Below are 20,853 nucleotides of genomic sequence, written 5' to 3'. Positions count from 1 at the left end.
TCCACAGCTCCATAGACATAAAACCTTGATCTTCATCGCTCAAACTGCTCTTTCTTCTGGAAGCTCTCTTGGAATGATCATGTGCTCTTGAAACACTCCAGGGTTAGAATCGACTTGGACAATCTCTTTCATCCATCTCAGTTCCAATCGGTAATTGTCTTCAAATGTAATTCCTAAGGTATTTCATATCTCGCACATGTAATTACTGATCGTTTTTGAAAACTTGGGATCTCGCATCTTGATTTTTGTCGTGTAATCATTAATCTTAAAACGAATTTCCAAATTTTTCAAACTACTTTTTTTTTTTCAAGATTTCTCAAATTTTCCAATATATATAAATATTTAACTTCATAGATCAAGCAAAAAAATTATCAATAACAAAAGTAAATACAAAATAAAATAAAAAGATATATTATAAACATAAAATCTCTCGGTGTCATATACTCATTTAAAATTATAAGAAGAGAAATGGTGTTTGTCATTTTTAGTTCTTTTTGAGAAATTTAAAATTGTTAAAACGAAATGTGTAGGCTCTAGAGGAGGATATTTTTAGTTCGGGTCTTCACTTAAATATTTTTATAAAATCATTTATTTGAAATAAAGACAAAATCATGTAAAAATAAACAACGTATTTTTCAATATAAAAATTAGAGTCTCCAAATAAACTATTTGCGGAGCTTCTCCGTTAAATTTGATTAGTTAAAACCGTATCAGTTTAAAATTGTTGTTAAGTTTATTTTTATATAGTTGGTTCTCATTTTTTTTACATCTAAACTGTTTAGGATATTTCAGTCCGAATAATTTATTAGGTGCTTTGAATTGTTAGTGTTATTAAATGCGAGCAGCTTGTTTCAACTTTCAAGCACATAATTGAATAAAATCCAAAAAAGATATGCTCGTAATTAATTTGGCAATTAATCTTCTCTTATTTATTGAATAGTTCCACTGCTGTTTGGGCCTTCAACGATCGTACTATTCGTACGTGTCTTTTTATAACATGCCTGACTTCAGAACATAAATCAATTCCTTCTTACGAAAAAAAAATAAAATGATTTATCTATTACTTATATTGTTTATTCCGGTGAATATTACGCTTAGTATAAATTAATTTTATCTTTTTTATACCACAAAGATACTTTTCTTTTATACTACAAGTAGTTGTAGAATTCCCATCTATCTCCTATTTACCAAAAGCTTCTATCTTGTCGTATATACGACTAAAACACACAAATCATTATTCGTAGCAGATAATAAGATCTGCTTCCAAGTTCCAACAAGGGAAAAAAAAAAAAGCAAAGCTAGAATGTGCGTGATTTTTCTACTTTCCCTGCTTCCAATACTCCTAATCTTTCTAGTACAGAATAAGGTTGCAACAAAAAAGAATGATGAGATCAAACCTATGAGAGAGCTTCCCGGTCCGCCGAGGATTCCGATCATAGGCAATCTTCACCAACTCGGCTCACTCCCTCACAGATCTCTACGGAGTCTCTCTCAAAAATACGGCCCGGTAATGTTCCTCCAGCTCGGGAAAGTGCCCCTTATCGTAATTTCATCCGCCGAGGCCGCCATGGAAGTCTTGAAGACTCACGACGCCGAGTGCTGTAGCAGACCTTCCCTCGTGGGCTCGGCAAAGCTCAGCTACAACAACAGAGACATTAGCTTCTCGCCTTACGGGGAAAGCTGGAGGGAAGTGAGAAAAGTGTGCGTCTTGAAGCTCTTCACCGCGAAAACAGTCAGATCTTTTCGGTCCGTGAGAGAAGAAGAAGTTAAGTCTCTGATCTTTTCGGTCCACCAGTCCTCGCTGTGTTCGAGACCGGTTGATATAAGCGAAAAGATGATGGCTTTGACGGCGAGCGTTACTTTCAGGATCGCGTTCGGGAAGCTCTTCTCCGAGAGCGGTCTAGACAACGACAGCTTTCAGGAGATCGTTCACCGAGCCGTGAAGGCGTTGGGAAGCTTTGCGGCCTCTGATTTCTTTCGCTGCACTTGGATCATAGACAGGCTGTCGGGTTTTCATGCGAGGCTCGATAGGAGTTTTTGCGAGTTGGACGGTTTCTTCGAACGGGTGATCGACGAACATCTCGGCCGGACGATGCCAGAAGATCAACAAGATCTGGTCGATTTGCTGCTGAAAATGGAGGAAGAGCAATCTGAGTTTGGTCAAGAGGTTATTTTCACGAGAGAGACAACGAAGGCACTCATAATGGTACACTCAAAACTCTGAACTAGACTTATATATATAGATGTAGTTGTATTTCTAGTCTTTTTATTTATTTATTCAGGGCCGGGACTAGAAATAAAATTAGGAAGGAGAGTTTATTTTAAATAAAAAAATGTATTTTAGCGTAGTATATAATAAATAAATTAAATTAAGGTAGACAAATTTTATAATTTTATCACTTGAATAATATTAATTAAAATCACTACAGAACTTATATAAAATCGGAAGGGGTATGGGTCATTTTAGTAATTTGACACGATAAGGAGAGAAAGGGCACAGTTTGTTCATAAATGTATCCGATCTTACATTAATGCTTTGGTCCAATGGAAGGAAAATAAATCCATCATTTTCTTTGCATTGCGGAAAATTTGAGAGATAATTTGGGGGAGGAAATATATACAAGTATATTTTATTTTATTTTGAAACATTTTAAGCTTTATTCGTAATTTCTTTCTTCAAAGTATATTTACTCATCACAGCACCAACTAGAAAATAGCATTGACATCTAAGCTTTTCCTTCATATTTTCCAAACCACAATTTTTGTTAATATTATTACGACCAAAAATATTTTTTAAAATTTTAATTTTTTGGGGTATTATATGGATTTCTAGCTAAACATAAGAAATGGAATGATTTGACAAATTAAAATAATTTAATGGGCAATCTAGCTACGTAGCCGATCTCAAACTTAGAATTAAAGAAGTAGCCAACGTTTGGTTTATTTTATAATCTAATCATTTACAAAAATAAACGTATAGAAAATATCGGTATTATCCTTATGTAGCAAAATCAAATAAATCAACCACTAGCTAACGTTCTAAGATTTGTTAATTAAAACTCAAACTAAATTAGTTAAATATTGTATAGTTCACGCTTGCGATTAAAATTCAAAACTTTTAAAAGAATATTCATTGTGAAATATAATAAAAGAAATAAATAGAGTATTGATTAGAATCAATTGAAAAATCTGACATGATAATGAACAAAATAAACTAAAATAAAACATGATAAAAATCTTTTTCGATATATTTCTAAAAGCTAATAAACCAAAATAAATCATTCGCTAACATGATAATGAACAAAATAAACCAAAATTAACCAACATCAAGAGAAAACGCGTAAAACAGTAGTTCAAAAATTCGAATTACTTAACGAATAAATATAAACCTGATAACTAAAAGAATACATTATAAATTCAGAAATAACAAATGATGATCAATTGCATTTTGAACTTTGCTACGTTCAAAATAAAAAAAACTATAACTAATCCCTAATTAAGGGGATTTATATATTAAATCATATCAAACGTGTGAATTAAAATATAGTCGATGGCACTCAATTCCACGGTTTAGAGCAACTATTAGACTACAAATTAGGAAAGAGAATAGTAAAGAATAAATGTGTATAACGTGTATTAAAGATTTAGTATTTCGTTGCGTCAAAACGTTGGCTACGTAGGCATTTTCTACCGATTTTCAAACAAAGGATAATCACGTAATTTGTTATAATAAAGCCACATAATCAGTATTTCGTTGCGTCAAAACGTTGGCTGCGTAGGCATTAGTCTGTGCGATTTTTGTAATTTAATTAACAAGTTTTTTTATTAACTAGGACATATTCTTGGCTGGAGTAGACACTGGTGCCATTGCATTAACTCTGGCAATGACGGAGCTCGCTCGAAACCCAAGAGTGATGAAGAAAGCAATAGACGAAGCAAGAAGGTTCGGTGATTTCAAAGAAAAACTAGCCATTAGTGAAAACAATATTCACCAACTTCAGTATCTTAAGATGGTTGTGAAAGAGACTGTTAGAATGCACCCTCCGCTCCCACTTCTTCTCCCAAGAGAAACAATATCCGAATTCAATCTTCGTGGCCACAAAATTTCCCCAAAAACAATGATTCAAATCAATGTTTTGGCGATAGGACGAGACCCTAATTATTGGGATAATCCAGAAGAGTTCTTTCCAGAGAGATTTGCAGATAGCTCAATCGACTACAAAGGTTTACATTTTGATTTCCTGCCATTTGGCTCCGGCCGTAGAAGCTGCCCTGGGATTCACATGGGAATATCTACCGTGGAGCTTGCACTTGCGAATCTCTTGTGTTGTTTCGATTGGAAGTTGCCCGACAAAATGAAGGAAACTGATATCAACATGGAAGAGGGACCTGACCTTGCAGTCATAAGAAGTTTGCTCTTGAACTTGTTCCAATCAGCTATCAAGAATGGGCTAAATATCAAGATTCTTGGACTTAATTAGCCCCTGTTTAGCAATGAGAACTGACTCGTCACTTTATATCTCACTTTTATATATTTGTACGTTTGTTATATATGGCGATTTTCATGCCGCCCTTTTATTTATATGCAAGGGAAAATGTTTATTTCATAATATGAAAGTAATGTGGTACTTTTTCTTAATACCAGAACAAATGCTAAAATCTAACATAGTTAACAAGTCTTCTTAAGGTATATGTAGTACATAATATGATTAAAAAATATAGAACAAAAATTATAAATTGGAATATAATAAGGGAAGTAAGGGCTTTGAGGAGCAAGTTGTGATTGAAATGATTAAAATTGAGAATATACTGCTAGACAAGGATAGTGTTCGTAGGATAACATCAGTGGCTTGAGGTTATTTATACTCGGTGTTCAAAGATCATGAATAAGAACAAAACTTAAAATAGAACTAGCATGGTGGTTTGGAAATTTTTTTGCTAAGCGATTACAAAAACTAAACTTTAATACCGTTACTTAAATTTACAATTTTTTTTGTCAATTTTTTTAATTAACAGCTTGGTATTATTTGAGGGTATACATTTGCCACACTTTTTAAGTTCATGTGGGTTAATTATTAGATGTAAAATATATAAAACGTTGACTATTTTTGCCAAACTTAAATTTCCTCCAGGCAATAATGCTACTCTCTGCCCATATATAAAAGCCACATAAACAACCGTAGTCCAAACATAATCATCCACATCAGTAGTACATTGTGGTAATGGAAGCCACGCACAAACCATAAACCAAACATAAACATCCACAACACTATTACATTGGTAATGGAAAAAAGTAAAAATATACTATATGGGCTAAGTGTCGGGATCTAGATCCAACGGTAGTTGGTAGCTAGCAGGAATAAGTTTAAGCGCAAATTTCTTATACAATGAAAGCCCAATTTTCTCTTCCATGTCGATATCATGTTCCTTCATACCGTTAGGCAACTTCCAATCGAAGCAGGACAAGAGATTTGCCAGCGCAAGCTCAACCGTAGCCATTCCCATGAGAGTCCCGGGACAGCTTCTACGGCCATATCCAAATGGCAAGAACTCAAAGGGGTTCCCTTTGTAGTCGACGGAATTTTTCGCAAACCTCTCAGGAAAGAATTCTTCTGGATTTTCCCAATATTTAGAGTCTCGTCCCATCGCCCAAACATTTATTTGAATTAGTGATTTCGGGAGAATTTCATAGTCGAGGAGCTTGAATTGCGACATCGTTTCCCTCAGAATTGGGACAGGAGGGTGTAGCCTTAGAGTCTCATTAAGTACCATCTTGAGATATTGAAGTTGGTGAATATCGCTTTCACTCACTGCTAGTGTTCCTTTAGAAGCCATGTAGCTTCTAACTTCAGTTTTTGCTTTCTTCATCACTTTTGGGTTCCTAGCAAGCTCTGCCATTGCCCAAGTCAAGAAAACGGCACCCGTTTCTACTCCAGCTAATAATATATCCTAATTAATAAGACAAGTAGTTAAACAATTTCAATCGGTCAAATAATTACAGAAAATTTATAGAAATAGTGTTTTTAAATAGTAGCTATTTTAAATCTTTTAAAAAATAGTGTTTTTTCAATTTGAGATTAATTTTCTTATAAACGAAATTATAAACAATAAACAAAGTTATAGAGTTCCCAAAACAATAAACAATTTTTTCAGATTAAAATATGTACAAAAAAATGATTATTTTCAACTTGAAAAATACTATTTTCTACTAAGAGAATTTCAAATTCTAAACCGCTTTTGTATTTGCTAGATTTATATCAAAGGATTATTCCTAAACTATGACCTCCTCAATACTTTTGGACAAAAATCCAATAAGTCAAAATTAATCCAAAAATATGACTTTTTTATATTTGTTGGTACAAAACTACCATCAATAAAATATCATTTTTTCTTTTATATTTTGTTTGTCTAGTTTATTTACATGATCGTCAATAATCTACCGGATTTATTGACATTGTCAACATTACGATTTTTTTTTTTTTTTGGAAAACCTGAAAAATCTGGGGAAAAAAAAATATTCAAGCAAACCAAACGAAAATGAAAAAACTACACATCCGAAATCAATCCCGTTTCGAGCTTCTCTCCATTTACCGGTGATAATTTAGATTTATTTGTTATGGCTTCAACTTTAGGGTTTGAATATGGATTTGGGTTTGGGTTTTGGTGTTTCTTTATCATTTTGGGTGGAGAAGAAGAAGAAGAAGAAGAAGAAGAAGAAGAAGAAGAAGAAGAAGAAGAAGAAGAAGAAGAAGAAGAAGAAAAAGAAGAAGAAGAGGAGGAGGAATTAATGTGGGGCGAAGAGAAAAAGAGAGAGTGATTTATTTCCATATCAACGTGTTTCACGATTCCACCCCCTCCAAAGTCTCTTATATACCTAGTAATTTGATCAATCTAAAAAAAAAATTTTAAAAAAAATTGGTTTTAAGAATCTGGAAATTTCTTTGAAGATTTATTGACAATTTTGTCTTTTTATTGACATCAATGTCAATAAATCTCCAAACGATTCTGGAAAATTCTTTGAAGATTTATTGACATCGATGTCAATAAATTTTCTGGATGTCAATAAATCTTCAAAGAATTTTTTCTGTTGAATATTTATTGACATGCATAAAATTTATTGATAACGATGTCAATAAATCTTCAAAGAGTTTTCCAGAATCTATTGATAACGATGTCAATTTATTGATAAAACGTCAATAAATCTTCAAACGAATTTCCAAATTTTTTACACTTTTTTTTTCTTCAGATTTTCAACTTTTCCATTTTTTTTACTTCACATACCAAACGAAAAATGATATCTAACTTTGATTTTGTGACCATTAAATAAATAACAAAATTAAATACAAAAAAATAGAAAGATATTTCATTAAGGGTTTTTTTTTTGTACTTACACATATATAGAAGTCATATTTTTTTTATTGATTTTGACTTATTAGATTTTGGTCCTAAAAGATTGAAGAGGTCATAGTTTAGGAATAATCGCTTATATTAATTAGGAAGTTCGAAGAGATTTTTTTTAAAAAATATACTTGTATTTATAACTATCAATTGGGTGGTCCACTCACCCTTTATTTATGTTTTGGGTTGGCCCGTCACTCCATAAAAATTCCGGGTCCAACCAAGCCTGTGGAAAAGCCTACCGTGGGTTTCAGGCTATCAGGCGTTCAAAAAAGCCCAACCCAGATCCGGCTCGGACACAATTTTTTTAAATTGAAATGACTTTTTTAAAATTTATGTTTTTATATACACAATGTGTTTTCACGCTTGAATTAAAGATTTAAAAATATAACTGTTTAAGAAATATTAATTTATTATTTTTGTAAAAGGGTCAGGTTTGTGCTTTATTAGGCCCGAGCCCGGTCCTCGATCTCGATGATCAAGGGTTTGGTCTAGAGTTAAGCCTAGTTCTATTTCGTAGGCCCGGTCCGGCCTCCAATGAAGGAGTTTTGGTCAGGTTCAAGCGCATACCTCCCTTGGGCTTCAAAGAAAGAGTTTTGATTGTATTGCTATTCTTAAGCACGGATGAAAATTATTTTTCTAAAGAATAACTATTTGTGCATCGTAAATAGATGGAACCCCTCAATAATCAATATTATCACTTCCCACCTCTTTTTGCTGTTTCAACTTCCTTTAAATAAAAAATAGACAAACTTGTTAATTTTAAGCCGTCAACTTCTCAATCTCTGATTCTAATATGTTATCAAGTTTTTGAACCAAGGAAAACAAATTAAGACAAAAAATATTAATCTTGTAAAATTTCAAGAGAAAGAGTTTGAGTGGCCTACCATTAGGATTGCCTTTATATTTTCTCTAGTGAACAACGCTTGACCAGACTCAGATTTCTCTCTCTCCATATTCAGAAGCAAATCGACCAGATCTTCTTCCTCCTCCATCGCCGTCCGATTGAGGTGTTCGCCGATAACGTGCTAAAAAAAACTGTCCAATTTGCAGAAACTTTTCTCAAGCCTCGCGTGAAATCCCGTGAGCCTGTCTATAATCCACCCCGCTGAGCCGAGAATGTCAGAGGCCGCAAAGCTTCCTGCGGTGGAGAGTGCAAGATTAAGAGTTTCTCGAAAGCCTTCCTTGTTTTGGCTTCCGAAGCACTTCCCAAAGGCGATCCTGAAAGTTATACTTGCAGTCAAACCCATCATCCTTTCTCCGATGTCAACAAGACTCGAAGACAATGACGATTGGTACAACGAGTCCATCAGAGACCTAACCTCGTCCTCTCTCACTGACCGGAAAGATTTGACTATTTTCGCTGTGAAGAGATTGAGAATGCAAAATTTGCGGACTTGTCTCCAGTGTTCCCCGTAAGGCGACAAAGCTATGTCTAGACCATTGTAAGAGAGTTTCGCTCCGGCACTCAAGTAAGGTCTGCTGCAACATTTAGCGTCGTGGGTCACTAAAACTTCCCTCGCAGCCTCGGAGGAGGATATTACGATTAGAGGAAGTTTTCCGAGCCGGATGAGCATAATTGGCCCGTACTTCTTCGAAAGCCGCCAGAAAGATTGGTGAGGCAGTGAGCCAAGTTGGTGGAAATTGCCTATTATTGGGATCCTCGGTGGACCTGGAGGGTCTCGCATAGGCTTCATCTCATTATCCTTTCTTTGGAATTTCGTTTGTATGATGAAGAAAAGAAGGGTTGTAAGCAGGGAAAGTAAGAAAATTGCCCACATTTATCTGCTTATTCTGTACTTGGAGTAAAGGATTACAGAATAAAATCAAAGATATCTCAAGTCACTGATGACAGTCATTTTGTGGAAGTTTTCTTCTTATATTAAATGGAATTCTGTACTTGGAGTAAAGGATTACAGAATAAAATAAAAGATATCTAGTCACTGATGACAGTCATTTTGTGGAAGTTTCCTTCTTATATTAAATGGAATTTTGTTCAAATTTGATTGTTCATTTTATGGAAAATATTTGAGTAGCAGACACACGTCAAAAGTGTAAGGCTTTAACATTTTATTTATTGAAAGCAATAATACAATAATAATAATTCAGAAAATAATTTCTAAGCTCGTGTGTGCAGTTTCTGTTGACTCTGCTGACTCAGCAGCGGGCTCACTCAATGGGCTTTGGGCCTAGCACTTGATGACTTTGGTCTTGGCATCACTGTATCTCCAACAGACACTTGTACTACCGTGGCCAATAAAAAAAAGAGATTTGTAAGTAACTAGACCACTTTGAACATGTGATTTTGGAACTAGCTTATGTTTGACAATTTTTAGGGATATAACCAAATGACTTATGTGGTAATAATTAAGGTCTGATTTGCCCTTATTTATAAACAAATTCGTCACTTTCTCTCTCTTATTTTTTTTCAAATATTTTTTTTTGCATCAAAACTTCAAAAATTCGTATATTTCTCATACGAACTCGAAATTGAGTGATTTCAGATCCTACAAATTCGTGGCGTCGAGATCTTCAAAAATAGACCCATTGTGTTTGATGAAAAATTATGTTTAATGCATCATAGTTACGTTTTCATTTATTTTTTTGATAATTTCAAAAATTTCCAATTATTTCCATATTTAAGGTAGTAACGTGATTTTTCTATATCTATGGTATTAAACATAATTTTTCATCAAACACAATGGATCTATTTTTGAAGATCTCAGCGTCACGAATCCGTAGGATTTAGAAACACTCAATTTCGAGTTCATATGAAATAGATATGGTTTTTTGAAGTTTTTATGTAAAAAAAAGTAGGAGATGGAAAATTACGAATGTGTTAATAAATAAGGGCAAATTAGACCTTAATTATTGACACGTAAACTTGTTGGTTATTTCCCTAAAAATTGTGAAACATAGGCTAAAAACAAATTTCATAGTTTCATTTTGGCTATTTTGCTACACTGCCCTAAAAAAAAGGGGTTAGAATGATAATTTGATTAGAATTTTAAATTAAGTTTGTCAATTTGTTGTGCATATTTAATGGCCCATGGTATATATTCTATAGCATCCACTTGGTCTTAAAGAAGATATAATTCTATTCAACTATTATAATGCCTCTAACGTACGAGTATTATTTGTCTAATACGTATGGTACCAGTGTCATAAATGATAGTGACCTATTTGTTTTCTGTCCCTCCGGCCTCCAATAGTTGTTACATAAAAGAGATTTATATCTATGTATCTGACGTAATTTGAACAAAGAGTGGCTAATATTTCAAAAAGTACGTATACTTTGTGAGAATCTCGCTATATTAAGTTATGTTATAATTATTGTTAGATGTAAATAGTTTTTAAAATACTGTAGTAATATAATTAGTATAAGTTGCAACTTCTATACTTACCATCGCCCAATTCTAGCTAGTTGAGTTTACACTTAGAAGAAAAAAGGGACGTATATAAAAAAAGAAGGAAAAAATTAAAGAATAGACAAATAAAAGATAATAACCCCAAAACAATGGGACTAAGCTTCCCCTTTACATTCATATTACGGGATCAATTCTGGGCCTAGTTCGATCTCGACAAGTCGACTCAAGCTCAATCGCACTTTTCAGCTCTTCTGAGGATTCCATCTCGACCACGCCTACCTGGCTAAAAGAATCGGTCAGTCAATGTTCTTCAGTAAATCAGTAGCATGGTGGATCATTGGTGTATAGTCCTTGTTCTGGTGGTTATCTTGATGCAGGTACATCAGCTGTGCAGGTCTCACACTCCCCTTTATGTAGTCCACAAGCTGAAACCCAGGACCCACTCCATGACCCTTCAGATCAAAACACTAACACCACTGCTGACCAAACAGACCAAAATACTGTCTTTGACCCTGAACCAGCAAATGAACCACTGGATACACTTACAAACTGCCACAGCAACCACAAACTAACCGGAGTACTACCCTTCTCACGACCAAATCCCAATGAACCACAAAACACCAATGAAACACAGAACACTAATGAACCACAAAACACCTATCAACCACAAATACCTTCAGTAGTCACAAACACTCACCCTATGACTACCAGATCAAAGTTAGGTGTCCACAAACCAAAACTCTTCAATGTCACTAAACATCCAATGTCTATTGATTTGGGACCAACTGAGCCAGACACAGTGGCAAAGGCACTTGCTGATCAACAATGGCTGGCTGCAATGAGAGCAGAGTTACAAGCCTTAGCATCAAATCAAACATGGGATCTTGTTCCCGCTGACAAGTCACAGAATCTAGTTGAAAATAAATGGGTTTTTAAACTCAAGTACAACCCTGATGGGTCACTACAAAGACACAAAGCTCAGTTAGTGGCACAGGGCTTCTCTCAAACACCTGGTGTAGATTTTTCAGAGACCTTCAGTCCAGTCATCAAGCCTTGTACATTCAAGATTGTGCTCACTCTTGCCATGCACAAAGGTTGGGATATCAAGCAGCTTGACGTCAATAATGCCTTTCTCAATGGTATACTGACTGAAGATGTGTTTATGCACCAACCTGTGGGCTTCACTGACTCTCAACATCCACATCATGTCTGCAAGTTGAGGAAAGCTCTGTATGGTTTAAAACAGGCACCACGAGCTTGGTTTGAGAGACTGTCTGTGGCTCTTATGTCTTGGGGTTTTGTTGGATCCAAGGCTGACTCTTCACTGTTTATATATGAAAAAGGCTCAGTCTATCTTCTACTGTTGGTCTACGTGGATGACATACTTCTTACAGGCAATGACGAGTTAGCCATGGAGAAGCTCACCACTGATCTCAACTCACAATTTGCTCTCAAGCGTCTTGGCTCGTTGCATTACTTTCTTGGTGTGGAGGTCTTCAGAGACAAGTCAGCAATGTACCTCTCCCAGGCCAAGTACATTGGCGATATGCTCAAGAAACTGAACCTGTGTGGGGCTAAACCCTACTCAAGTCCAGCTGCTCCAAGCATCACTTTGTCCAAGGAAAAGGGGGAGCCAATGAAAGATCCATTCCAGTACAGAAGTGCTGTAGGAGCGCTACAGTATGTTACAATCACCAGACCAGATATTGCCTACATAGTCAATAAATTGAGTCAGTTTCTGCAATGTCCAACTGAGACTCACTGGCTAGCATGCAAAAGAGTGCTACGATACCTTAAAGGCACAATCACTCATGGAATCACTTTTAGGCCAACGAGACAGATGAATCTTGTGAGCTTTGCTGATGCAGATTGGGCAAGTTGTCCAGACAATAGAAGGTCAACAAGCGCCTATTGTGTATTCCTGGCTGGATGTTTGGTTTCTTGGAGCTCAAGAAAACAAGGTATAGTTGCTCGTTCAAGTACAGAAGCTGAATACAGAGCATTGGCACATGTCTCGGCTGAGCTGTTGTGGATCCAGTCACTGCTTGGTGAGCTCAGAGTGCCACAGAGTCAAACCCCTGTGATATGGTGTGACAACCTTGGAGCTGCAGCGATGGCAGCCAATCCAGTCTTCCATGCAAGAACCAAGCATGTAGAAATTGATTTGCACTTTGTGAGAGATCTGGTACTCGGCAAGAAACTAGAAATCAGATATGTACCAACTCTTGATCAAACAGCTGACCTTTTGACCAAGGGTCTATCTGTAAATCGATTCCTCAAGCTGAAGAGCAAGTTACACGTGGAAGAATCCCCGTTTCACTTGAGAGGGGGTGTTAGAGATAAGTAGCCACGTCAGCTGATCAAGTGGATCACTAGTTAGTTAGACGGTTAGAATATGATTGGCTAATGTAAATGGTATATATGCTTGTAAATCAAGTTAGTTAAACAATTAATGAGAATTCATTCAGAGAAGGTTTTCTCTCTGCAAATCCAAACACATTCCCAATCTCTATCTGTCAAAGAGAAGACCATGCCGCGAAGACCGGATCCGAGACGACTTCAACCCTCAGTGTCGAGTCGCCTACTAGACTTCGGCACTTCGCCCTCTTGTAATTCAATTTCGCGATCAATGAAGTTTATTCTCAACTTCTTCTTATTATAGCTTCTCATTTCTATATTGTTTTTTATATGACGTCTTTTGAGACATTTATAAAATAAAAATCAAATCTAAACATATTATTATTTGTGATTATTGAACGATCTAGAAATCTACATCAACATTTTCCTAAAATTATGAATGTAATTACTTTTTTTTTTTTGCATGTACTCTTCAATGCCTATATATAGCACTATTTCAATATAAAGGAAATAAGTAGTCGAAGATACCATTCTATTCCTTCTTTTTCATGGTGACAGAGGACGAAAATTTTAACGAGAAGATACGATAGATTACATCGATCATACTTAATATACCACCCTTTTGGTCCACATGCGGTCATAAGATCCGATCATGAATCGAACTACTTGGGAGATATTGATGTTGATCCAAAAATATATATATTAAGAGCAGGTAAAATCAGCTTATCTAATATTAACTCATTTAAATGACCCAAAGAAAATATATAATAAGACAAAGGATCATATATTTTATCTTTTATCCAAAGATTAGCATACCTTTTACCGCTATTGTATCGCGAATTCAATTTTACTAGATTATCGCTTATCTTTTTGGTATATCGTGGTAAGTGTTTAAAGCTTTCCACGATATATTATGCAATAAATTCATAAATATAAATAAAATATGCGATATCTGCAAAATTTGCGGAAAAAAAAGTTGCGGTATCTATGAAATTTTATAAAATATTTGCAGTATTTGTGAAATATTTTGCGAAATTTGCAAAATTTTTTGTGATATTAGCGGAAAGACATTTGCGAAATATATTTAAAATTTTATCGTGGGCCTGCGAAATGTGGAACTTCGTGCGGTATCCGCGGAATTTTAAACTCTGGTTTGAAAAAAAATTCTAAAAACTTTCTTCGTTTTTTTAATTTGTGGCCAAGTTTTAAAATTTGTTTGTACTTTTACTCCGTTTTTCTATAATACTAGAATAAATGTTACTTTTGCCTGGTGCTGAGAATACAGTACTTGTACTATAAAAACTCAGTTTTTAGTCCTTAATATCATCTGTTATAATAGAATTAGGCCTTCCGTGTACTATTTCGAGCAGACGTCAGTTAAGTTTACCATTATTCCAGAAGTTACGAATATACCCTTAAGGGCATGTTTGGTTACTTAGATAAAATTGAATGGGAATAAGAATGGTTATAGAATGAAAATGAGTATTCTTTTCTTTTGTTTGCTATATAATTTTAAAAAGCGGGAATCAATCAGCAAATTTACCTAACTAACCTTATCCCTACCAAACCAGATCGTAAGTTTAAGAAACCCCATCAATGGAGTCTGATAACATTTGTTCTACAGAAAAATTAGAAAAAAAAACTTAAAAACTTCATCTCTTTGTATATTAAAATTAAAAAGTTATAATTTACTGGTATAATCATCAAATCATAAATCTATATTGATAAATAAGTTTTCAGCAACAAAAATAATAATCGATGACTACCCATCAGCATGAACTTTCGTCTCACCACCCAACAGCCTGAACCTTCATCTCCACCGCCTCCATTCGCCACGGCGCCGCTCCCTGGACTCCGGCGACACTCCACCATCAAGGCTTGTCGATGGCGACGAGGGTGCGGTCGGAGACGACATCGTTGGTGGAGGCGGTCCGGAGATTTTAATGCTGAACCAAAAGTTTTGTTCTTCAACTGCGGAGAAGAACGTGTCGGAGCAACATTTCCAGGCGATGTCGCCATTTTCGATTTGGATTATATGGTTTTTAGGTTTCTATCTGAAATAAAATGAGGTATCGGCAGTTTGTGTGACATTTCATTTAAGTTTTATTCTTTTTCTTTTACTTCTTTAATTCTTTTTTTTTTTGTTATTAATGGAATTATCCATAACACCCTTCTCTCAAATAGCACGTGAGACCCATGTGCTATTTTAACTACCAACTTAACAGAATATTAGACGGAAGGACGTAAATGAAATTAATTCACACATCAAAGGGAAAACATCGAGTTTTAAAAGTTTGGGGGGGGGGGGGGGGGGGGGGGGGGATTTCAGTACCACCATAATTCAGGGGGGAAAGTAACATTTACTATTACTCCTCTTAAATTTGATTGCTGGCTCCTTTCCAGGCTGAACGAGGACTGTTATAAGCTTTATTATTATTTTAATTTTTAAAAATAAATAAGCCTTATGAACAGAGCGAATGTCATGGTAGCCTTATTACACAAGCAATCCATTTAATTCTAGCGTGTTTACAAAAACGAAATTAAATGGTACGTACATAGTACGTAAATCTAATTAATGCGCTAATAAAGGAATTGTTTCAAAGTCCATATGGTCAAGGGCGGAGGCAGCTTAGACCCAAAGTAAAAACAATGTTCCTTGAATTTTAAAAAATGCCCTTAAATTTTTTATATTAATATTTTATATTTTTAATCTAAAATTATATAATTTTTTAATTTTGTCCCTATTGAATTTTTTTTTTCTTACACGCCTAAAAGGTGAACGATGAATTTGATGATAGCTCTTCCGAGCTACATCTTCTTCTTCGGGTCCACCATCTCGTCAACTCTTGGTTGTCTCGCACTGGGAGACATATATAACGAGGGAGCCACAGATGGACGTTTTGCACCCGAGCTTCCCCCGGAACCCGATTGCAACCGTGCTTCCCATTCTGTTCGAGCCGCTTCTTTGTCGTGACCTCATCATCGTTGCTCGTAATTGGGTTTCGTATTCAGGATCCTCTTTATCATCGTCATTGTGAAAGGATTTGTTGAAGGACTTGTGAATCGTTTCGTCCAATGTATATATGTTTCTACTTCTTCTTTTCAACATTATCAAGGATTAAGGCTTGCATCTCCTCCATCACCTCGGGATAACTTTATCACACATTCTTACGTTCTTCTAAGCGTCCAAATGTGTCAGGTTATTTTTCACTCTAGTGATCCTCATCCTCTCATTATATGATCACATAAATTACAAGTGTTAGTACTTGCCTTTCCCAGAATGGGTGTACAATACTTCATTGCTGGGTTAGGGGCACTATTCTTCAAGTATACAAATAACACTTAAAGTCATAAACACAAAGTGACAACACATATCTCATATACCACATAAACACATAAGAACATATTCTTGATTTCATAAACACACATATGCACATATTCATAATTTAATATCATATAACTAAACCATAATTTCTCATGAACATAACATTTAAATAACATTAGTTGAACTCAATTCGGGATTTAACAAAAATCAAAATCAAAATTCGGATTTAAATAACATTAGCTCATCTTCATGTTCAAAACAAATAAATTTAGTTAAACATGACAAATCTATAAGGAATTTCAACAAAACACATCCAAAAACCTAATTTCGGATTTAAAATATAAATATTTCGAAACAAAAATCAGTTTAGTGTTAATAAACATGAGAATAACTAATAATATTATCTTAACTTAAAAAAGTCCATATGAATTTGAACAAAAAACATCATATTTAATCAAAATCCAAAAAATTTCGGAATATGAGAAGTTACCCGTGCTTCTCGTCGGGAAGAAGGAAAATTTTCAACATCTGGCTGCCGGGAAGTGGTCAAACTCCACAGGAAGAGGCGGTTTTGCATGAAGATTCTGAAGCTTGGCGACGAGAAAATAAACCCTAGTTTTCGGCGTAAATGGTAATCCCACACATACCTCGGTTGAGAGGTCTTGTGTTCGAGCTTCTGCTGCTTCTTTACAGGTGGATGATTTATCATCTTTCAGCTTAATTAATGCCCATGTACTAAATCTTGTAATCTTGACAAATAATGCTATCTCCGCTTGTATTGTTAATATATCATGTAATCTTGACTGATAGTTCAACTTATTTCCAATCTGACATTCACCACAAATTCTTCCTTCAACAATCTTTAGATCATGGGCACCAACTATGGCCTTCTCAGATACAATTTTTTGCATGCTTCTGAGATTCAAATGATCAAGCTTTTGATGCCATACCTTGGCTTCATCTACCTTGGACAAAAGGCACTTGGTGACCTGAGTATTTGTGATAGGAGACCACATGTAGCAATTGTCTCGAGATCTGGTTCCTTTCATAAGCTCATCCTGTTTCTCATTTATCACAACACACTTATCACTAGTAAAATTGACACGTAAGTTCAAGTCACAGAGTTGGCTGATATTGATAACATTAGCAGTAAAACCTTCCACTAGCAAATCCTCAGTTAAACAAGATAAACCAGGATAGTTGAGCTGATCTTTACCAATAATCTTGGCTTTCACTCCATCACCGTAGGTAACATGGAAATTAAAGTAAGGTTTTATGTTGGTCAGGAAAGCATGAACACCAGTCATGTAGCGAGAACAACCACTATCAAAATACTAGTCGTTACCGGTGGAGGCACTCAGAGATGTGTATGCAATATTGGCACGATATGATGCATCTTTCACTCTCCATTCCATCCGAGAATAGGGTTGAAGGCGAGGTAGAGCATGCTTGTGGGAGGTTTGATGCTGAAGAATATTCCTCCCATATAGGCGATAGCAGAAAGGCCGAATATGACCTCTTTCGACCACAATGATGGAAGACCCAACGATGTCTGTTGACAAGAGAACTGGTTGGTCCATGAGGATGTCACTGATGTTGATTCTGAAACTTGTCACCACCAGATGTTTGAGACATTTTGCGCGGCATCTGGCCGGCAGACTTTTGGGGAACAAAGGTAGTTTGTGACGTGGAAGCACCATGAGTATAACCAAGCCCCTTCATGTTCTTTGCAGGTTTTCCAATAGTCATGATTTTATCAAGGCTGTCGGTGCTAGAGTTCAACATCCTGACGGATTTAGTCATCTGTTCTAGCTCCCCATTTAAGCGGCTGACTTCGCGCTTTAGATCAACAATGGTTTCTAAGAGCCTTGCCTTGTCTTCAGTAAGAGAGAGGATGAATGCACTCTGCTTGTCAAGAACCTGAGACTCTTCAACCCATTTAGTATGTAAAACATTATAAGCATCACTTATAGCGTCATCAGATAGTTCATCATCATTAACAAATTTCTTTGAGGATCCAGTAGATTCATCAATATGTTCAAGATTATAGGTAGGAATAGAGGCCGAAAAAGCAACAAAATTGCTTATCTGATCAGAGTCACTATCTTCTTCTTACTCATCAGAGAGAGTGGTGTTGTATCCATTTTTCTGCTTTTTCAGGAAGTTTGGACACACCTTCTGAGTGTGCCCAAAACCTTCACACTCATAATACTGAATGCCTTTGCCTTTTCGTGAGCGTTCACCACTTCTGCCGTTTCTGTTAGAATTTCCATTCTTCTGGAACCTTTGCTGAAAGTTGTCTTTGACATCTTGCGAGACATTCTTCCCAGTCATCTGGTTGAATCTCTTCATAACCCTGCTATAGTTTTTGTCCAACATAGCAATAGTTTCATCAATTTCGTTATCAAAATCAGAGTATACCTGCTCCTTCTGATCATGAATAGAGCTTTTGATGGCATCAATGATGCGCTACCCATATCATAAACCTTATAGTTCAAGCTGGAGCCGCTAGTAATGACCCTTCCATCAACAAAATTAGGTATTACATTAGTTGGATCAATAGTTTAACCTCTAGAATAGACGAGCTTAAGAGACGTTTTAGACACAACGGTCTCCAAGAGCGCACCTTTCATCTAGATAACAAAATTAGGTGGAATTCTACCTTTCTTATGTTGACCAACTTTTTATCTGAGCATTATGTCAATGTTATTATTTCTTATTGATAGGCGCGTGTCGTACGTAGAAAACTCCTATTATCCCAACTAAATCTGAGCTTGTTCTTGGGTAGTTTTGAGGTTTTTCATGTGTTTTGAAGGTTTTTAGGTCAAAAATGGGATTTCTATGATACTCTGGGAAAATCCGTACAAATCGAGGCATTCGGGATCGAAAACGAGGCAAGAATGAAGAAGGAGTCAAGAAGACTCCATACCTCGCGCCGCGACCTCCCTAGCGCGCGCCGCGAGGTTTGAAAAAGCTTCCTGAGTCATCTCCGAGCAGCTGGCGCGTTCCGCGAGGGTGTGAGATTGTTTACCTCGCGCCGTGACCCCCAGACCGCGCGCCGCGAGGTCGAAGAATTTCAGCGTCGAAAATCCCCGAGCGTCAAGCGCGGAACGCGACCTCCCGAGAAATACTACCTCGCGCCGCGACCCTAGTACCGCGCGCCGCGAGGTGCGCGAATCCAAAAAAAGGAAACGCGTTTTCTGGAGCGATCTGGGCCGTCGGATCAAGTTTTGTTACCCAGTCTACTCCGAAAATTAGAGGAAACACCCTAATTTCGACCTAAGCCTATAAATACACTTCTCAAACTTTTGTTTAGGACTTTTGGCATTTTTTTATTGTTTTCTTAGTGTTTGGGAGAGATAGAAGAGAAGAGGAGACCCGTTCTTCATCGATTTGGCGCTAATCACAGTTTTATTCTTTTCTTTTCTCTTGAACTCCCTTATTTTAATTTTCAATTTAGTTTTTCAAGGATGTTTTCTTGTTCTTCCTTTTCTTTTCTTTTATTTTTGTTTTCTCGCTACGCCATGAACTAATTCCATTAAGGACTATGGCGTAGCGGGTTTAGGATTCAGTTATGGATATTATTTAATATATTGAAATTCAATTCTCACTCTCTACTACTTTGCTTAATTCAAATCCATTTTTAATGCTTGTGCAAGCTTAGCTACCTTGTTCATGATTTTATACTTCAACTTGATGCTTGAGAAAGATTAGGTTGTTAGCGATTTGGTTTGAATTACTATGATGCATGCCTAGGCTAGAGATAGTTAGGTCGCCATAGAATCGTGTGAATGCTCTTGTCATGAATGCATGTTTTTATTAGGGATTGAGATCGAGAGAAGATTTTCCTAATTTTGACATAGGTTGTTAGATGCTCGAGAGAGATTTAGCAATATCATTCTGTGAGTGTGATTAGCATATAGTAGTGAGTGATTATTGATTGTGGGTGAAAGTCATATATACAAACCGTTGAATAAACCCGTGAAGCCTTGGTCCTTAGCCTCTCTTTCTGCCTGCAACTTCTGCTTAAGTATTTTGTTATTTAATTGCTTTAAAACTTGTCATTAATTTGTGACATCTTTCCATCTTTCCTTTACGTTCAATTCGTGCTAGTGATTTGTTTGTTAATTAAGCTTGTTCCTCGTGGGATCGACACTCGTACTTAAATTCACTATATTACTTGGGCGACACGTGCACTTGCGCGCGTAAAATTCGCAACAAGTTTTTGGCGCCGTTGCCGGGGAACAAGTTTTTAATTGCAATTCAATCGACTAGATTTCAATTTGAACATTCTTTTATTTTTTGTGTCTCACCTGTTTTTGCGTTATCTTTCTCTTTTGAAGGTTGATGCGAAAAGGCGGTGATTCGAGTCTCCTTCCGATAGATTCCGAAATCGAGAAAACG

General features: G+C 36.1%; 1 protein-coding gene and 1 pseudogene across 2 annotated transcripts; one reads left to right on the top strand and one right to left on the bottom strand.

Annotated features, from left to right (window-relative positions):
• Nucleotides 1–1,152: 1,152 nt before the first annotated feature.
• On the top strand, nt 1,153–4,668 carry LOC149403210 (cytochrome P450 71B2-like). The gene is made up of 2 exons (XM_089609724.1): nt 1,153–2,206; nt 3,834–4,668. Exons 1-2 carry the CDS (start codon nt 1,304–1,306, stop codon nt 4,479–4,481), a joined length of 1,551 nt encoding a protein of 516 aa, XP_089465850.1. The 5' UTR covers nt 1,153–1,303; the 3' UTR covers nt 4,482–4,668.
• Nucleotides 4,669–5,313: 645 nt separating this feature from the next.
• Nucleotides 5,314–9,095, bottom strand: LOC149403209 (cytochrome P450 71B34 pseudogene; annotated as a pseudogene). The gene is made up of 2 exons (XR_016296124.1): nt 8,286–9,095; nt 5,314–5,949 (listed from the first exon to the last, which is right to left on the bottom strand). The product of XR_016296124.1 is annotated as a cytochrome P450 71B34 pseudogene (transcript).
• Between the last annotated feature and the right edge of the window lie 11,758 nt (nt 9,096–20,853).

The sequence above is a fragment of the Urtica dioica genome, chromosome 3 (genome assembly GCF_054948205.1).
Source record: "Urtica dioica subsp. dioica isolate 48M chromosome 3, U.dioica_male_clone48M_v1_H2, whole genome shotgun sequence".
Taxonomy (NCBI): Eukaryota; Viridiplantae; Streptophyta; class Magnoliopsida; order Rosales; family Urticaceae; genus Urtica; species Urtica dioica.
This window is presented reverse-complemented; position numbering and strand designations above follow the sequence as displayed.

Coding starts and splice junctions, on each gene's coding strand:
- LOC149403210 (XM_089609724.1), top strand. CDS start 1,304: ATGTGCGTGATTTTTCTACTTTCCCTGCTTCCAATACTCCTAATCTTT. Junction 2,207..3,833: donor CAACGAAGGCACTCATAATG/GTACACTCAAAA, acceptor TTTATTAACTAG/GACATATTCTTGGCTGGAGT.